This window comes from Hemitrygon akajei, chromosome 3 (assembly GCF_048418815.1).
Source record: "Hemitrygon akajei chromosome 3, sHemAka1.3, whole genome shotgun sequence".
In the NCBI taxonomy this organism is placed as follows: Eukaryota; Metazoa; Chordata; class Chondrichthyes; order Myliobatiformes; family Dasyatidae; genus Hemitrygon; species Hemitrygon akajei.
Genome location: NC_133126.1, coordinates 50,321,313 through 50,343,593, shown reverse-complemented (window position 1 = coordinate 50,343,593; position 22,281 = coordinate 50,321,313). Strand labels below are relative to the sequence as shown.

Genomic DNA, 22,281 nt, shown 5'->3' with positions numbered 1-22,281 from the left:
TGTGTCCAGGCCTCTACTGTTGAGACTCAAAGAACCAGTTATTTTCCATCACAACACTAACCCATGTACTTCTTTGGAATGTTGGAAGAAAGAAGCGCATAGAAGGAACCCAAGCGGTCCCAGGGAGAACATACTGAAGGTTTTCACAAATCAAATGGCGTGAGGCTTTTTAGGTTTCAGAGAAACTGTGACAGCTGCTTTACAAACTCCAAAAAACTGAGCACAAAGCGCGGCAAAAGTATTTATGTAGTATGTAATCACATCAGACCCGCCTCTTAAAGTGAACCCCGACTAAATGTGAATTCTGTACGTCTCCACCAATTACATTACCATTACAGCACCCCCCCACCCCCAAGAATTTACTAAGATCGTGAGCCCATCTAGATCCACCCAGCTTGGGCCCCATGTTCCATAGATATTGGAACAGCAGGTGCCTCTGGCTCACCCAGAGGTGCGTTGACACACCCATGGCCATCTGATGACAAGGGCATAGTAGTGGAATCCTCTAAAACTTAGTGGGCTGGTTTAAAGTGATCTCCGAAAACAGGTTTACCCATCGTACGATGAGTCTTTTCTCTCCATTCCAAAACGCGGAACGGGCCATCACAAGGGTTCCTAAGGGGATGTTGGTATGCATCATGGCAGACGAAAACCAATGAGGTGGAATGCAAGTTAACAGGAACCTGAGAGTGCTGATGGGAGGTAGGAATAGGTGCAAAGGAATTGAATTCATGAGGATGGAACACGGTTCAGAAGTCGACCAGGCGGTCATGGCATCAGGAATAAAATTATTTGGAACTCGTAACAGCTGCCCATATACCAACTCAGCTACGGAGTGCAGGTCCTCTTTTGGTGCCGTTTTGAGCCCCAGCTGGGCCCCTGGGAGATGATCATGTCAACATTCATCCATCAGGGAACCCTCAGAGCAGCCTTTAAGGAGCGGTGAAACCACTCCCTGCAGCCCGGAGATCTGATATGAACTGGGGACTGTGCTAATGAACGCCGGAGCCACATCTGCAGCTGTCGTCAATGCTGGAGGGATGATCTTTGGCCATCTGATGGTTCTACGGTCCACCATGGTAAGGTGGTATGAGAAACCGTGGGGTGGGGGGGGAAGTGGGAGGAAGAGGACCATCTAGGTCCACATTGACTGGTAAAGCTGTCGCTCAGGGACCTCAAAATGGCACCTGAACATGATGGTCAAGTTTTGCTCGCTGGCGCTCCACAGAGGCTGCAGATCAATCATGCACATCCTTTCTAAGGCCATCCCACACAAACTTTAGTGCAACCAATTTCTGTGAGGCCTTCCGGCCCAGATGCAAGAGGCCATTCATGGAGTTAAAAACAGTCTGCCAGTTTGTGGGCACCATGGGGCGAGGGTGACTGGTTGAGGCATCGCACAGGAGAGAAACCCTAGCTTCCCCAAACTTCATGTCAGCCAACCACAGGCTTCGAGCTTAGGGTCTGCAACTTGGTCGGCTGCCATAACCACATGGCCTCAACAGCTGGCCATGAGAGGCATTTAGCCCTGGCATTATTTTACTCCTTGATATGTTGTATACCAGTTGTGAACTCCAATATGTAGGCCAGGTGGCATTGCTGCTCTGCGGACCAATAGTGCAATATTTTGGCCATTGTGTGCATGAGGGGTTCATGGTCAATGAATGCTGTGAAATGGAAGAACATTAAAACAACGGACAGCCAGGTAGACACTGAGAAGCTCACGGTCAAACGTGCTGTGATTCCTTTCGGAGGAAAGGAAGCTGCTAGTTGCCGGTGAGGGGCTGCTACACAACCCTTTGTATATGCCACTTTTAAGCTGTATCGGCCTTTGCCCTTCCCTTGGACAACATCGGTGTCACGGAGAGGGGAGACTTGCAGCATGGGCGACTGCCGGTCTTCCATACAACCCTGGCCGGGCCTGTGCCCTGAAGAAGACACGCCAGTAGACTTTCCAGGCGCAGATCCATGGTCTCGTGAGACTAACGGATGCCACTACAGGGGGAGCGCAAGTTCAGCAGCTCGCGAATAAAGTGGTGATAGAAATACACTGTACCCAAAAACCCCTGCAGCTTTTTAGTGCGGTGTCCACAATAGCACGGGAGGGGTTTTGCACCTTCTGCAGAGACACGATGACCCCGAAAGTCAACGGTTGACAAACCAAACTGGCATTTAGCAGGGTTAATAATCAGCCAGCATTGGCTAAGCACTTGAAGTGTGCAGAGATGAGATACTTGTTCAGATTCGGCGACAAGCACGTCACCCAGGTAAACAAAAAGAAAATCGAAGTCTTTTAATACAGAGTCCAACAGTCATTGGAAAATCCGTGCTACGTTTTTCAGCCCAAACGGCACGTGCAGAAACACAGAGGTGAAATGGTATCACAGGTGTTTCGTGATTGGCCTCCGAGTACAGGCACCCACTGGTAGCCCTCAACTAGATCGACTTCGAAAAAATATTTTCTGGCTAAGTGCCGGAGATTCTTGAATGCGTGAGACCGAGTAATGATAAGGGGTGGTAACCTTGTTAAGCAACGTTCCCTCCAAGGTGCCCGCATGCACAAAGGAAAACTATACACAAAAGGCTGTCACTCTCTACCTCATAAGCATGTTAATTATGCCATCGTACACAATCACCTTTCCTTTTCCGGTTTCTGATGTGGACAATGTGGAGTTTGCGATGATGTGCCTGCAGATTTATACTATTTTTATTGAAGCAATTAATTGATTCACTATGTCAAATTTAGCACTATGTTGAATTCCAAAGAAGCACAAAAGAACTGCAAGTTCATTTAAAACATGAAACAGTTTTGAACAGTTTTGAAACAGTAATGAAACAGTAGAAACTGCTACACCAAAAGCTCATGAGATCAGGAACGTGCAGCTATGAGAAATATTTTTGTACAATACAGAAACTGGTGTTACTTGTGTGTATTGTCATGATGCAGAAGTTGCTGGAGAATTTGTAAGTGGGAAGTGGAGTAACATTTGGAAACTTGACTTTTTGAAGTGACCTTTAGCAAGCAAATCACATATTGACGGTGTGCAAAAGCTCCAACAAGAAAATCCTTCATTACCTGCTACAGGCTTGCTATCTGTTTTGAGAGTGCTGATGAATGACAGCGAAAACGATCATACCCAGAGGAGATCAAAATTCTGATTGACGATGTTTTTCAAGCTCTTAAAATGAATACCGCTATATAAAATTCAGTGTGCACATGTTGTCACTGGGGGGAAAAAATAAATAAATCGCAGAGCACAGGATTTTTGCACACACTAGTCTTTATGAAGTAGAGGGAACATTGTCATAAGGCAATGTTAATTGCCACACTGGCAGCTACCACCATTGGACTTGGGGACCATATGGAGGAGCAAGTAGGGCTACTCGACCAGTGTACAATGTCAAGTCTTTCCTTGTTGGCAAACTCTGCCTTGTTGCCAGCTTTTCAGGGTTCAGCATGGACTAGTGGTGAATGTGGTGCTCAACCTCATATTTTGTGACAATAGTGAAGAATGTGGGCTTGGTGAGGTTTGGGCATTCATCCAGCAGTCGAGTAAACTCGCACATGGTGGTGCAGGCACTTGACAGTCATTGTGGAGAACTTACTGGGGGAGTAGGACATCTACAAGCCAGCAGTTCATTTTTAAAAAAAAGTGTTGACTAATAGTCCTTGGGCATACAGGAAATCTGCACAGAGCAGAGGTCCAGCCACAGTAGCCAGGATGAAGTTGCATGTGTAACATGGCCCACTGAAACAGAGCATCACCCACTGTGTCCCATTAAGTTTGGATCCTGCTGCCATTGGCGGCCTCCAGTGAGGTTGTGTCGCTCTTTGCCTTCTTGTCAATAAGTGACGCTGGCAGCATATTCACTTGAGCACCAGTGTCACACAGGAGATGTTGCCCTGAAAGGGTGTCTGTAGTGAACACTAGACAGCTGGAATCCATGGTGTTCACAGACCTCTGATATCCCGGTACAGTGGCACTGTCAAAGCTGCAAAGTGGTCAGCACTTCCTAGTGTTCGTACCAAAGTGAGCATTGGAAAAACATGGCCCGGCATCGTCTGTTACGCAGCTGCTGGTGACTTTGTCCGGTGCCTTGCTGATCAGGCTTATTAAGGCAGGGAAGAGAGGAGGAATTATGCACTATTGCCTGGCTGAGTGTAGACTATCAGCCATTTTAGCAAGCTCCTCAGTCCTTCACAGGTGCATTAGTGAGGGCTATTCAAACTGCATGAAGAGTTCTTTAAAAATAAGAACAATAATTTTCCAGGAGAGATCGCATGAACTTCAGGGAGGGTAAGACGAAGGAACACATCCAATCCTCAGAAGGATCAGAAGTGGAGAGGATGAGCAATTTCAAGTTCCTAGGTGTCAAGATCTCTGCAGATCTAACCTGGTCCCAACATATCGATGTAGTTATAAAGAAGGTAAGACAGCGGCAATACTTTATTAGGAGTTTGAAGAGATTTGGCACGTTAACAAATACACTCAAAAACTTCTATAGTTGTACCGTGGAGAACATTCTGACAGGCTGCATCACTGTCTGGGGCTAATGGAGGGGCTACTGCACAAGACCAAAAGAAGCTGCAGCAGGTTATAAATCTAGTTAGCTCCATCTTGGGTACTAGCCGACAAAATACCCAGGACATTATTAGGGAGTGGTGAGAGAGGCAGGAAGGCAGTGTCCATTATTAAGGACCCCCAGCACCCAGGGAAGGCCCTTTTCTCACTGTTACCATCAGGTAGGAGGTACAGAAGCCTGAAGGCACACACTCAACGATTGAGAAACATCTTCCCCTCTGCCATCCGATTCCTAAATGGACATTGAACCCATGAACACTACCTCACTTCTTTTTGTTAAATATACAGTATTACAGTTTTTGCACTTTAAAAAAATCTATTCAATATATGTAATTGATTTACTTGTTCTCGTGCAAGATCACCAACATTTCAGTTTTACTCTTTTCATCAATATTGCCTGATTTACTGTTTTTTCCTTGCATTAATTTTCTTTCCAGATGTCCAGCAAATGCAATGCTCTGCATCTCAGTCACAGCATTTAAAACCCTATAATCCTCATTTAGTTTTGATTTTCATATCTTTCAGGATAATTAGTAATTAACAGGCTTACGTTACCTCTAATTTGACAGCACCAGCAACTATCAATCTGCAGATATTCCCCTTTTTCTCTCCACTACTACCCTCCCACATGGAATTTAAAAATGCTCGTTTCAGAACTTTATTCGATTGAGATGGAAGTCAGTGATCTGAAACGTTAACACTGCTTTCACCATAGATGCTGTCCAACTCACTGAACATTTCCAGTATTTACTGCTTTTACTATAACTTTCTGGTATTGCGCAATAGTGTAGTGGTCAGAGTATAGCTCCTGGTAATTAACTGAATTTGGCACTTTTACACAATTTCTATAATTAATAGAATTAAATTATTATCTAGGATACCAAAAATGTTGTTTACGTGTGGTCTGCACTAAGGTACTCCCATGACTAATAGTAAGGGGACAGCCACCTTCCATTCAAATAGTGAGGCATAATTCTGTTGAAATCTGCATAGTAGTAATAATGAAAATTAGACAATTTCTGCTCCTTAATGGCTCCCAAGAGTATCTGGCTACCATTAAAACTGTGGGTTTAAAATAGAAACATAGAAAACCTACAGCACAATACAGGCACTTCGGCCCACAAAGTTGTGCCAAACATGTCCCTACCTTAGAAATTACTAGGCTTACATATAGCCCTCTATTTTACTAAGCTCCATGTACCCATCTATAGGTCTCTTAAAACACTATTGTATCCGCCTCCACCACTGTTGTTGGCAGCCCATTCCACATACTCACCACTCTGAGTGAAAAACTTACCCCGACATCTCCTCTGTACCTACTCTCCAGCACCTTAAACCTGTGTCCTCTTGTGGCAACCATTTCAGCCCCGGGAAAAAGCCTCTGACTACCCACACGATCAATGCCTCTCATCATCTTATTCACCTCTATCAGGTCACCTCTCATCCTCCATCATTCCAAGGAGAAAAGGCCGAGTTCACTCAACCTATTCTCATAAGGCATGCTCCCCAGTCCAGGTTAATATCCTTGTAAATCTCCTCTGCACCCTTTCTATGGCTTCCACATCCTTCCTGTAGAGAAGCGACTAGAACTGAGCACAGTACTCCAAGTGGGGTCTGACCAGGGTTCTATATAGCTGCAATATTACCTCTCGGCTCCTAAATTCAATTCCACGATTGATGAAGGCCAATACACCGTATGGCTTCTTAACCAGAATTAGCCTGCACAGCTGCTTTGAGCATCCTATGGACTCGGACTCCAAGATCCCTCCGATCCTCCATACTACCAAGACCATAAATACTACATTCTGCCATCATATTTGACCTACCAAAATAAACCACTTCACACTTATCTGGGTTGAACTCCATCTGCCGCTTCTCAGCCCAGTTTTGCATCCTATCAATGTCCCACTGTAACCACTGACAGCCCTCCACACTATCCACAACACCTCCAGCCTTAGTGTCATCAGCAAACTTACTAACCCATCCTTCCACTTCCTCATCCAGGTCATTTATAAAAATCACGAAGAGTAAGGGTCCCAGAACAGTTCCCTGAGGCACCCCACCGGTGACCGACCTCCATGCAGAATATGACCCGTTTACAACCATCAAAGCTGAAGGTACAAAGTAGAAATAAATAAATACATAAATTAATTTGACTGAAACTGTCAGTTTAATTTTAAAAAGCTTTAAAAATTTGGAGACAGACAAATAGATGTTAACAATATTTAAAGTACATTTTTAAAATGCATGAGTTTGAAAAGTAATCTTACCTTTGACTCGAGATAAACATTTGCAGATGACATTTTTGCAATTTTGAAGATGCACACTGCTAACGATATGGCACAAAGTACAAAAAGGCTATCATTGATGAGCACGCGAGCGAACACAGTCCATTTCAATTGGCTTTCTGGCACGTTTCCTTGGACAAGTACTGCACATGTGAAATTCACCACCAGAAATAGAATACTAACAAACAAGAATGTCAGCCGCAATGGAATCCTGAAAGCATTGAAAAAATAGTTAGGGAAAGCTCTATGTATTTACATCAATAGCTTGAATTAGCATTAGTAAATACAATTTGTATTAGTTTACATGTTGCTTCATACAATTTCTATTTCAATAACTGAAATTAGTAAAGAGTCACAAGAGTGTAATGGTTCACTTTGAGAAGCACCCACTTGGAAAGCTTCAAGAGAGAAATGAGAGAGCAAGGGAGAAAGCTGAGAAGCAGGACCTCCAGGGTAGTGATTTCTGGATTGCTGCCTGTGCCGTGTGCCAGTGAGGATAGAAACAGGATGATCCGGCAGCTAAATGCGTGGTTGAGAAGCTGGTGCAGGGGGCAGGGCTTCAGGTTCTTAGATCATTGGACCTCTTCTAGGGGAGGCATGACCTGTAGAAAAGGGACGGGTTGCACCTGAACCCAAGGGGAATCATTCTCGTGGACAGGTTTGTTAGAGCTATTGGGGAAGGTTTAAACTAATTTGGCAGGGAGGTGAGAACCAGAATGAAGGGACTCAGGATAGAACAGATAGTATAAAAGCAAGATGGTGTGCTGTCAGGAAGGGCAGGCAGATGATAGGACAAAATTGCAGCCAGCAGGGCGGGCATCAGTGCATTAGGGTTGCAGAATCAAAAAGGGTAGCAAATACAGTACACAAAGTGTTAAATCTCAAAGCATGGGGTGCAAGAAATAAGGTGGATGATCTTGTTGCACTATTACAGATTGTCAGGTATGATGTTGTGGCCATCAGTGAATCATGGCTCAAGGATGGTTGTAGTTGGGAGCTAAATGTACAAGGTTACACTTTGTACCGGAGGGATAGGAAGGGAGGCAGAGAGGGCGGCTTGGCTCTGCTGGTAAAGAATGGCATCAAATCATGGGAGATTTCAACATACAGGTCAACTGGGAAAATCAGGTTGGAAATGTATCTCAAGAGAATGCCCATGAGATGGCTTTTTAGAGCAGTACCTTATTGAGCCCACTAGGGGATAAATTATACTGGATTGGGTGTTATGTAATCAACCGGAGCTAATTAGGGAGTTTAAGGTAGAAGAACCCCAAGGAGAGAGTGATCACAATATGACTGAACTCAACTTGAAATCTGATGGAGAGAAAGTTAAGTCTGACGTAGCAGTATTTCAGTGGAGTAAAGGAAATACAGGGGTATGACAGAGGAATTGGCCAAAGTAAATTGGAAGGAGATGCTGGCAAAAGTGCCAAAACAGCAGCAATGGCACGAGTTTCTGGGAAAAATGAGGAAGGTGCAGGATAGATGCATTCCAAAATGAAGAAATTCTCAAATGGCAAAATAGTACAACCATAGGAAGTCAAAGCTAATGTTAGAGCAAAAGAGGCATATAATAAGCAAAAACTAGTTGGAAGATAAAGGATTGGGAACTTTTAAAAGTCTACAGAGAGCAACTAAAAGAATTATTAGGAGGGAAAAGATGAAATGTGAAAACAAGCTAGCAAACAGTATCAAAGTGGATAGTAAAGGCTTTTTCAAGTATGTAAAAAATAAAAGAGATGAGAGTGGATATAGAACCACTAGAAAATGAGGCTGGAAAAGTAACAACAGGGGCCAAGGAGATGGCAGATGAACTAAATGAGTATTTTGCATCAGTCCTGACGGTGGAAGACACTAGTAATGTGCCAGATGTTGAAGGGTGTGAGGGAAGAGAAGTGAGTGCAGTTACTATTACAAGGGAGAAGATGCTCAAAAAGCTGAATGACCCAAGGGTACCTAAGTTAACTGGACCAGAGGAACTGCACCCTAGGGTTCTGAAAGAGGTAGCGGTAGAGATTGTGGAGTTATTAGTAATGATCTTTCAAAAATCATTAGACTTGGGCAAGGTGCCAGAGAACTGGAGAATTGCAAATGTCATTCCACTCTTTAAGAAAGGAGGGAGGCAACAGGAAGGAAATTATAGACCAATTAGCCTGACCTGTGGTTGGGAAGATGTTGCAGTCAATTGTTAAGGATGATGCTATGGAGTACAGTACTTAATGACACTGGACAAGATAGGACAAAGTCAGCGTGGTTTCCTTAAGGGAAAATCTTGCCTGATGAACCTGTTGGAATTCTTTGAGGAGATTACAAGTAGGATAGATAAAGGGGATGCAGTGGATGTTGTTTACTTGGATTTTCAGAAGGCCTTTGTCAAGGTGCCACATATGAGGCCGATTTCCAAGTTAAGATCCAATGGTCTTACAGGAAATTTTACTGGCATGGTTAGAGCACTGGCTGATTGGTAGGAGGCAGCGAGTAGGAATGAAAGGATCCTTTACGAATTGGCTGCCAATGACTAGTGGTGTTGCGTGGGGGTCAGTGTTGGGACTGTTTTTTATGATGCATATTAATGATGCATATTAATGATTTAGATGAATAAATGGCATTGGTGACAGTTTGCAGATGATACAAAGATTTGTGGAGGGGCAGGTGGTGTTGAGGAAACAGGTAGACTGCAGAAGGACTTAGACAGATTAAGAGGATGGACAAGAAAGTGGTAAATGAAATACAATGTTGGAAAATGCATGGTCATGTACTTTTGTAGAAGGAATAAATGTGTGGACTATTTTCTAAATGGAGAAAATCTAAAAATTTGAAATGCAACGGGACTTGGGAGCCCTTGTGCAAAACACAAGGTTGCAGGCTGAGTCGGTGGTGAGAAAGGCAAATGCAATGTTGGCATTCATTTCAAGAGGTCTAGAATACAAGAGCAGGGATGTGATGCTGAGGCTTTATAAGATGCTGGTGAGGCCTCACCTTGAGTATTGTGAACAGTTTTGGGCTCATCACCTAAAAACAATGTGCTGGCATTGGAGAGAGTTCAAAGAAGGCGTGCAAGGATGATTCCAGGAATGAAAGGGTTATCATACTAGGAATGTTTGATGGCTATGGGTCTGTATTCATTGGAATTTAGGGGGGGGATCTCATGGAAACTTTTTGAATGTTGGCAGGACTAGACATGAGATGTGGAAAAGTTGTTTTTCCATGTTGGGGGAGTATAGGGCAAGAGGACACAGCCTCAGGGTAGAGGGGCGCCCTTTCAAAACAGATGCGGAGAAATTTCTTTAGCCAGAGGGTGGTGAATTTGTGGAATTTGTTACCACAGGCAGCTGTGGAGGCCAGGGTGTATTTAAGGCAGAGCCTGACAGGTTCTTGATTGGGCAAAGCATCAAAGGTTACTGGGAGAAGATCGGGGAGTGCGGCTGGGGGGGGGGGGGTTGGAAAAAAGAAGGACCAGCCATGATTGAATGGTGGAGCAGTTTCGATGAGTCATATGGTCTAATTCTACTCCTAAGTCTTATGGTCTACTGTTGGTTAGAAACTGCTATATTATGTTGCAAATCAAACACTGACATACATCATTTTCAACACATTTTAAGCTAAATTCACCAAAAAAAAAATGTTTTTGGCCACTTAATGAAGTAACAGAAATGCTAATTTGTGATATCATGTTCTTTGGAAATATGCTCATTTTAATGTAATTATTTCCAAAATGCATATTTGCTACTCACTTGTATTTGTTAAGTTCTGGACAATATTTGGCTTTGGCCTTGAAAATAACCTGCAAAAAAAATGCACATTATGATAATGAAACAATCAGAAAGTGAATGAAATAGTACAAAACAATTGTGCACAGGACATTAAATCTTCAAGCCAGTTTACTAATTTCTTTCATTGGATCAGTGAATTCAATACAGACTAGGAGGGTTGGCCAAAAGCTTGGCATGGATGTAAGTGGTCTTTTGGGAGGATGAATGTAACACCAAATGAAATAACAAAGCTGCAAGTTTACTTCACTGTGGAGAACTGGGAATGAAGACAAAAAACATGAGTGAGTAGATAGAACAGTTGAGGGTTAGGCAGAAATAGATGTGACATAGCTAAAAATTGTCATGTTTTCTGCAGATGATGCTATCCAACATTATTATACAGCCAAGAAACAGGAGAAAACAACTGGTTTGGGGGGGGGGGAGGGGAGGGAGAAGGAGGAGTATCCTGGTTAACAAGGAGAAAATTTAGTTGTAGCAACCCACTGGAGAGGGTTATTGAAAGCAAGGAAGAAAAAAAAAAGCCATTTATATAGGACATTTCAGTTTCTAGGAAATTCATAAATTGTTAAGTATCTATTTATGAAAAGCCCAGTGGCTGGTTGTAGCTCTTTGGTGCTATGTCAGTAATGACCACACAGGAGGAAATTAAGTTGGTTTATGGAAGTAACTATCACAGAGCTATGAAACATTTGAAAGACCATGGAAAAAACATATTTCAGAGGCTTGAAACATTACAAATTGTTATGTGAAATGGTAATTTTGAAAAGTTAGCAAATGCTATGTGAAGTGGAAATATCTGAATGGAAGTATGGCGAAGAGTGTGGGTCATGGATCATGAAGGACTCACTTTATCTTGATTCAACTGTAGAAGGTGCAGTTAGATAAAAAATCCTTATTTCTAGAAATATAGGTAACTCATTGATTGTAATGATTTCAAAATATATTTGCTTTATTTCCACATTCTGCTTACACAATTTTATTCATACTTACATAAAAAGTAGATTATACTACACAACTGCATTAGCTAGAAATGTCAGATGACTTAGAATGTTTTAGCCTAAACCCCTCTATGTTTAGATCATAGGAACATGCAAATCTGGAGAAAAATATCCCAATTTTAGATCTATATGCAAAAGCAATGAACAGGTAGGCATTCTAAAGAAATGCCAAAAAAGCTAAGCATAAACTGCGAGAAGAAAATTCTAGTGGCTTGAGTGAAACTGAGTGAAAGACAGTATGATTGCCTCATGGAATAGAGCATCATGTTCATCTTCACCTGTTGTTAATATTTTAGGCAAGGATATAGACATGGTGAGAGAATGATCATACACAAGATTTGGGATTTGGATCTACAAGGACAATGCTGGCTATAACCTCTAAAAAGGCTAAAATCAAAAGAAAGGTAAAATAGTGATTATAAGAGATTGCTTAACATTTCAGTAAAATAGAAAAAAGTTAAACATCTTTAATTTGTTAGGCGAATAGGATTGTTTCCAATATTTTCAGATTAAGGAAATGCAATTCCTCCCAAAGAATGCAATGTACATCAAATGCTGGAATTCTGAATGGAAAAACTGAAAATTACCAACTCCAGGAATCAGATTTATTATGATTACTGACATGTGAAATTTGCATTTTGCAGCCAATACAGTGCAAAGACAAAAATTTATTAGTTATGAGGAATGATTGATAAGTTCATGGCCTAAGGTAGAAGGAGATGAGTTATTAACTTCAAACTTTTTGCATAATCAAAGAGTTGAACTGCATATGCATGTAATGAGAGCTGTAATAACTCCATCTCCTTCTACCTTAGGACCCAAACTTATCAATCACAACTTATCAATTAACCTGCTATGGGCCATTTCTGGAGGTCCAAGATGACGATTTCTACAAAGAAGGATCTGTATGCTCTACAACTGCTGGACTAAGTGTGTAAACGTTGGTTAAGTTAAAGTCCGTCCTGAGCCTCATAAGCTCATCAGGCTGGTGCTTATGCCGGTTTCCATGGCGTGAAGCAACTGAGAGTACTAGACTCCCCCCGGATAGGACGCCAGTCTATCTTGAGGTTAACTCCAAGCATTTTGCCGGTACTCATTTTCAGCTGGGTAGATTGGAGCAATGTGTGATTTAAGTGCCTTACTCAAGGACACAACATGCTGTCTCAGCTGAGGCTCGAACTCACGACCTTCAGATCGCTAGTCCAATGCCTTAACCACTTGGTCACGTGCCACAAGTGTGTAAATGTAGGAGGAGACTATGTTGAAAAATAAATGTGCTAGGTTTTCTAAAATTGACTCCTTCTACCTTAGGCCACGAACTTATCAATCACCCCTCGTACAACAATAAAATAGTGCCAAAAAAAAAAATGAGGTAGTGATCAAGTACTATTCAGAAACTTGATGGCAGAGGGAAAGAAGTTGTTTCTAAATCATTGAATAGGTATTTTCAGGATTCTGTGCCTCCTCCCTGATAGTAGCAATGAGAAACGTCATGCTCCAGTTCATCGGGGTCTTTAAGGACATATGCATGCATTGAGGCAACACCTCTGAAGACACTCTGGTGAGGGGTGTTCTGCCTATGATGGAGCTGGTTGAATCTAATATTCACTGCAAACTCTTGCAAATCCTGTGCACTAAAGCCACCACAACAGGCTGTGATGCAACCTGTTAGAATGCTGTCCACCACATTATTAGAAATTTAAGGGTCTTCAGTGATGTACTAAATCTACTCAAGCTCCGAATGAAGTAGAGCTGCCTTCTTCATGCTTACATTAATACGTTTGTGTCCAGGGTAGATCCTCTGGGATATCAATACCCAGGAAGTGCCTGCTCACCCTTTCCACCACTGACCCCTCAATGAGGACTGATGTGTTCTCCTGAGGTTTACAATCAGTTCCTTGGTCTTGTTGACACAGTGCAAGGGTGAGACACCACTTACCCAGCCAACCTCACTCCTGTAAGCCTCATCGTCACACTCTTAAATTCTGCCACAGGAAACTTATGGCTTTGCTTAGCCACAGTCATGTGAAAAGAGTGTGGAGAGCAGTGGTTAAGCACATAACCTTGAGGTGCACTTGTCTAGATCGTCAGTGAGATGCAATTTGTTAAAACTGTTAATAATTGCTTACATTCTAGGATGATGACATTTCATCTAAGTTCAGATGAGTTGACAACAAAAGTTTTAAGTTAGAGAACAAAGGGAGGGATGATATGTAGAGCAGGGGACATTAAATGACAAAAGAGGCTGAAAATGCAGTCAAGGATTTTATAAATGCAGTATTATCTGACTTTGCCAAAAGGAATTTGGAATGCATGCTGAACATCTGGAAAACGTGTTGTGCTAAAAAAAACATAGTGGAATTCAAAGTTTGTGTAAAACAAGCTATAATCTATCCTTGTCACATGAGTGGATGTTGCTCCTGTGCTTTGATAATGTGCAGGATGAGGATTCAGAAGATGGAGGAAGACAGTTAAAGCATTGGGCCAACAGGAGACTTGGCTCATGTGCAACCCAAGTGCAGATATTTTCCCTTCATCATCCCAGAGAAAACATGAACAGATTATATAAAGAGGAAGACAGGATTCTAAGGTCAAATATGACAAAATAGGAAAAACATCAATTAAAAGTACAAAGACGCAAGTGGACAAAAACACAGATAATTTCTTTGTAATATCAGTGCTACTAGGTAAAGCACCGTTAAGTGTTGAAAGGTCTCAAAATACAAGGCAAATTTATTAATGCTGCCAAGGAAGAAAACTCAATTTTTCAAAGCAATGTATTTTTACAGGAGATGGAAGCCCTAGGAGTTATTAGATTCAAACAAAAATGTGCAGAAAGACAGAATTTATACTTCCTGTCAGAAAACTACACATTTATATTCTGCCTTTCATGTGCATGCTATCAAAATAATGTCAAGGCAAATTTAGATCAGGGGACTGACTACCAGTTTGATCAAAGGAAGTTGGACGGGGAAGCAGAAAGTGGCAAGACAGATTGGTGTAAAGATCTTGCTCAGGCTCAAGCAACCACAAACAGTTGAACAAAAGGTGGAAACACCAGACGTTTGTTCAAATGGGATGAATGCAAGGCATCAGAGGGGAATAACATTGGGATGAAATTTTACTATACTTTACTGTCTTCTACAGTAGTTATTCAATCTTCAACAGCAAACACAAGAATGATTATCCAGGGAGAATTGATACAGAACAGAGTTTTGGTTGAGCCGGTTTAAATTAGTGGCTGGGATGTTTGCTAAGAGAATATTGATACCTTCAGACTCAACTGTGGTAAAGGCATGTTGAAGAATATCAGGAACAGATGCGCTAATATAACAATTCAAACAGATAAAGTAAAACAGTCTTAAGGGTTAAATCATCAATTGAAATCGCTGGAAGACTAAAACACAGCTTGTAACTGGCAGCCAGTATGAAGACTATGATCTTTCCAATACTGTATTTAACAAGAGAAGTAGTTTTAAGGAGGGTTTTAAAAAAGTGAGATTTAGGGAGAAATCAAATGAGAATTCTGCTGACAATCTAAAGAGATCAAATATTAGTTTTCAGTAATTTTAATTTGAAGATGATGGCATGAGGAAATGGAAAAGAAAAATGTACAAGGTGGATAGGTCTGGTTTATACAGGTGAGAGATCTGGCTTACTCTGACAGACAGGAACAATGCATAGATAAGAAAATGTGGGCATGTTCATGATGGAATTGAAACATGACACTGATTGGGGTTGATGTTGCAGTTGTCAGGAGGCAAGGAGATAGGGAAAATAAGTTTTGTTATTCCGTGGAGTGTGAAATTGCAATTGGAAACAATCCATGAACCTTCAGTTAATTGTAGAAATAACAGTTTTGCTGATCATGTAAAAAGACACAAGAGAAATATACAAACTAGGTCAATGAGCCAAAGTCTTCTGAGGTTGCAGAAAAGAAATATAGTCAAGGTAACAGGAAGGGAATACTATTTTGCAATTTTGATCGTGGCCATTACAGGCAAGAAACCAGGCTGGAAAGATTAAAAGATGCGCTTGAGTAAAAAAATCAAAGAACTGTAGAGACTAGAGGTCTGAAGTACAAACAGAAAATGCTGGAACAACCTTTGAATGGTATGCACACGAAAGGCAGAATGAAGAACTGTTTCATGCCTTGGAACCCCATCAAAAAACTAGAAAGAGTAAAAACGTTGGTATAAGTAGCAGAGAAGATGGGGGCTTGAATGGATTGGTAGAACAGGTGGAATATTTTCTCTAATAGACAGAAAAAGGCAGTTAATCTCCTTTGTCTGTGTAACATGTTGCTAATGTTTGAAAGTATTAAAAAGTTTTAAATGTTTGAATGCCTGTATAAAGTATTAGTCCATCTGGATAGAATATACCTAGCAGAACAGAATATACAGTAGATGTGAAAGGCAAAAAGAATGACAGACAAATGAATAAACAGCAAGTTATCCATAGTAAGAGAACTTGATATCAAGTTCAGGCTGTTTCAAGTTGGAAGATGAGGCACTTGCTCCTCGAACTTGTATTGGCTGTTGTAATACGCAGGAGGTTACATTGATGTTAGAGTGGGAAAGAGATGAATCGGGCAACAAACTCATGGCCTCCTGCAGACTAAGCACAGGTTCTTCACAATGCAGTCACTCAACCTGCATTTGGATTCTCCAATGGGACTGAGGTGAGATAATGAACACTCCATTCAGTACATAGACTAGAAGGAGTAGAAGCAAAAGACATGGATTTCAGTGGTGGATAGGGCAGAGTGAACAGATAAGAGTTGCATCTCGTGCCGCTGCATGGGAAAGTGCTATCTAATGGGGAGGAGCTGACCAGCGAGTTGCAAAAGGGATGACCCTTTCAAAATGTGAAAAGAGAGGCAAGAGACTATGTACCTGGTGGTGGAACTTTGTGGGAGCTGACAGAATTTGCCAAGGATGATCCATTGAATGTTGGAGGGTGGATGGAAAACTCGACCTACTCTGTCCAGGAATAACTGTTAAAAGTATGGGAACTGGATTTCAGCATTTGAAAAGGTGTTCCAGGATTGAGGTTTCAAACGTGAAAAGGAGTCCACAGATATGAATAACCAGGAAAGCTTGTGAAATATTGGCACTTAGTATGAGATTCAGATTTAAAACCACGAGTGCGATTTGGTTGCAGAGCTGATTGGTTTCTGTTCTGAGTAATGTTTAGTTTTGGCCACAATACTCAAAAGGAGAACTACATCAGAATAGTATTCAATGGAATGTTATCAAAGTCTGCTTAATTAGACCAAGTTCATTAGAATTAAGGGTGCAATCCAGTTGGTGTATTTAAAGTTATTGTGTAGGCCTCCGTTAGTCTTGACAGACCATGGATTTGCGCCTTGGAAAGTTTCCGGGGCACAAGCCTGGGCAAGGTTTTTTTAAAATGCAAGATCAGCAGTTGCCCAAGCTGCAAGTCTCCCCTCTCCACGCCACCGATGTTGTCCAAGGGAAGGACATTAGGACCCGTACAGCTTGGCACCGGCGTGGTCGCAGAGCAATGTGGGTTGTGCCTTGCTCAAGGATGCACATGCAGCTTCTGCCGAGGCTCGAACTAGCGACCTTCAGATCACTAGACGAACGCCTTAACCACTTGGCCATGCGCCAACACTATTTAAAATTATGAAATGTAATACAAAAAGAAACCATTTCATCTGATGTTAGAATCAATAGACAGTAGGTGCAGGAGTAGGCCATTCGGCCCTTCTAGCCAGCACCACCATTCACTGTGATCATGGCTGATCATACACAATCAGTACCCCGTTCCTGCCCTGTCCCCATATCCCTTGACCCCGCTATCTATAAGAGCTCTAACTCTCTCTTGAATGCATCCAGAGACTTGGCCTCCACTGCCTTCTGGGGCAGAGCATTCCACATATCCACCACTCTCTGGGTGAAAAAGTTTTTCCGCATCTCCGTTCTAAATGGCCTACCCCTTATTCTTAAACTGTGGCCTCTAGTTCTGGACTCACTCATCAGCGGGAACATGCTTCCTGCCTCCAGTGTGTCCAATCCCTTAATAATCTTATATGTTTCAATCAGATCCCCTCTCATCCTTCTAAATTCCAGTGTATACAAGCCCAGTTGCTCCAATCTTTCAATATATGACAGTCCCGCCATTCCGGGAATTAACCTTGTGAACCTACGCTGCACTCCCTCAATAGCAAAAATGACCTTCCTCAAATTTGGAGACTGCACACAATACTCCAGGTGGGGTCTCACCAGGGCCCTGTACAGCTGCAGAAGGACCTCTTTACTCCTATACTCAATTCCTCTTGTTATAAAAGCCAGCATGCCATTAGCTTTCTTCACTGCCTGCTGTACCTGTATGCTTGCTTTCATTGACTGATGTACAAGAACACCTAGATCTCATTGTACTTCCCCTTTTCCTAACTTGACTCCATTTAGATAGTAATCTGTCTTCCTGTTCTTGCCACCAAAGTGGATAACCTCACATTTATCCACATTAAACTGCATCTGCCATACATTTGCCCACTCACCCAACCTGTCCAAGTCACCCTGCATTCTCATAACATCCTCCTGACATTTCACACTGCCACCCAGCTTTGTGTCATCTGCAAGTTTGCTAATGTTACTTTTAATCCCTTCATCTAAATCATTAATGTATATTGTAAACAGCTGCAGTCCCAGCACTGAACCTTGCGGTACCCCACTTGTCACAGCCTGACATTCCGAAAGGGACCTGTTAATCACTACTGTTTCCTGTCAGCTAGCCAATTTTCAATCCATGTCATTACTCTGCCCCCAATACCATGTGCCCTAATTTTGCCCACTAATCTCCTATGTGGGACTTTATCAAAAGCTTTCTGGAAGTCCAGGTACACTACATCCACTGACTCTCCTTTGTCCATTTTCATAGTTACATCCTCAAAAAACTCCAGAAGATTAGTCAAGCATGATTTTCCCTTCATAAATCCATGCTGACTCGGACTGATCCTTCTACTGCTAACCAAATGTGTCGTGATTTCCTCTTTTATCATTGACTCCAGCATCTTTCCCACCACTGACGTCAGGCTAACCAGTCTATAATTCCCTGTTTTCTCTCTCCCTCCTTTCTTGAAAAGTGGGACAACATTAGCCACCCTCCAATCAGCAGGAACTGTTCCTGAATTTATAGAACATTGGAAAATGATTACCAATGCGTCCACGATTTCTAGAGCCACCTCTAAGTACCCTGGGATGCAGACCATCAGGTCCCGGGGACTTATCAGCCTTCAGACTCAATCTATCCAACACCGTTTCTTGCCTAATATAAATTTCCTTCAGTTCATCCTTTACCCTAGTTCCTTTGGCCACTATTACGTCTGGGAGATTGTTTGTGCCTTCCCAAGTGAAGACAGATCCAAAGTACCTGTTCAACTCATCTGCCATTTCCTTGTTCCCCATAATAAATTCACCCGTTTCTGTCTTCAATGGCCCAATTTTGGTCTTAACTATTTTTTTGCTATTCACATACCTAAAGAAGCTTTTACTATCCTCCTTTATATTCTTGGCTAGTTTACCTTCGTACCTCATTTTTTCTTGGCCTTTTTTGTTATCTTCTGTTGCTCTTTAAAAGCTTCCCAGTCCTCTGGTTTCCCGCTCATCTTTGCTATGTTATACTTCTCTTTTATTTTTATACTGCCCTTTACTACCCTCGTCAGCCACGGCCACCCTTTACTCCCCTTAGGATCTTTCTTCCTCTTTGGAATGAACTGATCCTGCACCTTCTGCATTATTCCCAGAAATACTTGCCATTGTTGTTCCACTGTCTTCCCTGCTAGGGTATTGTTCCATTGAACTTTGGCCAGCTCCTCCCTCATAGCTCCATAGTTCCCTTTGTTCAACTGTAATATTGACACATCCGATTTTCCCTTCTCCTTCTCAAATTGTAGGTTAAAACATATCATATTATGGTCACTACCTCCTAATGGTTCCTTTACCTCGAGGTCCCTGATCAAATCCGGTTCATTGCACAACACTAAATCTAGAATTGCCTTCTCCCTGGTAGGTTCCAGTACAAGCTGTTTTAAGAATCCATCTCAGAGGCACTCCACAAACTCCCTTTCTTGGGGTCCAGTACCATTCTGATTCTCCCAGTCTACCTGCATGTTGAAATCCCCCATGACAACTGTATCACTACCTCTGCGACATGCCAATTTTAACTCTTCATTCAACTTACACCCTACATCCAGACTGCTGTTTGGGGGCCTGTAGATAACTCCCATTAGGGAGATCCCATTAAGATCCCATTAGAATCTTAAGATAGGATGATCTTAAAAATTAGGAAGAAGGGCTTGGAAGAACTAAGCTTTTCTTAAAAAAAGCTATGCAAATGTTGTAGACACCCAAGACAAATGAAATTCAAGACCAAAAGTATTTTGTTTACAATGCTTGAAGCTGTCATTAAGGAAGAAATAGTGAAACATTTAGAAAGGAGTGGTTCCATTAGACAGATGCAGCGTGGATTCAGAAAGGGCAGGTCCTATTTGACAAACTTACTGGAGTTCTTTGAGGACATAATGAGTGCAGTAGATAGAGAGGAACAGGTTGATGTCGTATACTTGGATTTCCAGAAGGCGTTCGATAAGGTGCCGCACAAGAGACTTATAAATAAGAAACGGATGCAGAGTTGGAGGAAGAGTATTGGCATGGATAGTGGATTGGTTAACCAATAGAAGGCAGACAGTTGGTATAAATGGGTGTTTCTCCGGTTGGCAGTCAGTGGTGAGTGGGGTGCTGTAGAGGTCAGTGCTAGGCCTGCAGCTGTTTACCATTTACATTGATGGTTTGGAAGAGGGGACTGAGTTTGCTGATGACAGTAAACAGAGTAGAAAAGCAAATTGTACAGAGGAGGTGGAAAGTCTGCAGAGGGATATAGATAGGTTAAGTGAGTGGGCCAAGGTCTACCAGATGGAATACAACGTTGGTAAATGCGATTTCATCCACTTTGAAAGGAATAATAGAAGAGGAGATTATTATTTAAATGGTGAAAGCTTGCAGCATGCTGTTGTGCAGAGGGACTTGGGAGTGCTTATTTATGAATCGCAAAAAGTTGGCTTGCAGGTACAACAGGTTATTAAGAAGGCAAATGGAATGTTGGCCTTCATTGCTAGAGGGATTGAATTCAAGAGCAGGGAGGTCATGCTGCAACTATACAGGGTACTGGTGAGGCCACACCTGGAGTACTGTGTTCAGTTCTGGTCTTCATACTTGAAGGATATACTAGCTTTGGAGGCAGTGCAGAGCAGGTTCACAAGGTTGATTCCAGGGATGAAGGGGTTAACCTATGAGGAGAGATTGAGTTGCCTGGGACTATACTCTCTGGAGTTCAGAAGAATGAGAGGGGATCTTATAGAAACATACAAAATTTTGAAAGGGAGAGATAAGATAGAAGTAGGAAAGTTGTTTCCATTGGTAGGTGAGACTAGAACTAGGGGACATTGCCTCAAGATTCAGGGGAGAAGATTTAGGACGGAGATGAGAAACTGTTTTTCCCAGAGAGTGGTGAATCTGTGGAATTCTCTGCCCAGGGAAGCAGTTGAGACTTCTTCACTAAATACATTTAAGAAACAGTTAGATATGTTTTTACATAGGGGAATTAAGGGTATGGGGAAAAGACAGGTAGATGGAGCTGAGTTCACGGACAGATCAGCCATGATCTTATTGAATGGCGGGGTAAGCTCGATGGGCTGGATGGCCTACTCCTGCTCCTATTTCTTATGTTCTGCAAAGTAAATGGGTTTGAAGCATAGGTCTGCCATAATCTAAATGAATGTTTGAAGGCCTAACTCTGTTCAAGCAGATGATGAATTTGGAGATTGGAAGGAAGCTAGAGCTGAATCATGGTCAAATGTGAAGGGCAAGCATAGCGTGAAGATAAACTATTAGCAAAATCAAGTTCCGAAGCTAACTGTCAAAGGAGAAGGTGGTGAATAATGTAGGGCACAGCTACGTTGGTTACATTTAATTCAAGATTGCTTATGCAATAGTGGGAAGCTCTAACAGAAGAGTGATGTTTGATGTTCATTATGGTGGTATGCAGTATTATATGGTCACCATAAGAGGATATTTTACCATTTCCATAGCCATTCCTTGGCATTTCTCTAGATGCACACATACACCCTCCCCTCCAAGAGTTATGATTTCTTTCAAAACCATTGAATCCCAGCTTGTCAGGCAGTGAACTCCAGATCACAATGCATTACCTTAAATGCTCAAGTTCAATTTTTTTTTAATAAATAGGCATATATATCCAAGGAATAAATGCCATGAAATTAACTTTTTTCAGCAGTAGCACAGGTGGCTTGGGTACCAAAGGAGGTGTAAGATGCTCCTTCCTTCCGCTAGCCGGCAGATTACCCTTGGACAAGTCCTAACACCTGTTTAGCCCACCCACCCCAATCAAGCCATGGGAGCAGGTGGTGGATGGTCGTATGAGTAACTGGTGCACATCACAAGTACTGGTTATGTGATCACTGATGCCAGGCAGACAATCACTGAAGAGTATTGATAATGGCTGGGGTCACTTGTCTGATAAAGGCACTGCCCAGAAGGCAGCAATGTCAACCACTACTGCAGAATTGGTCAAGAACAATCATGATCATAGAGCA

General features: G+C 42.1%; 1 protein-coding gene across 2 annotated transcripts in view; it reads right to left on the bottom strand.

Moving 5' to 3' along the window:
* The window catches only part of gpr137c (G protein-coupled receptor 137c), a 49,934-nt gene that overhangs the window by 14,974 nt on the left and 12,679 nt on the right, over positions 1-22,281 (bottom strand). For both annotated transcript variants that reach the window (XM_073039845.1, XM_073039846.1), the window contains exons 2-3: positions 10,606-10,655; positions 6,854-7,082 (exon numbers count right to left, since the gene is read on the bottom strand). In XM_073039845.1, coding sequence (XP_072895946.1) covers positions 6,854-7,082; positions 10,606-10,655 — 279 coding nt within the window. The remainder of the gene's footprint in view (positions 1-6,853; positions 7,083-10,605; positions 10,656-22,281) is intronic.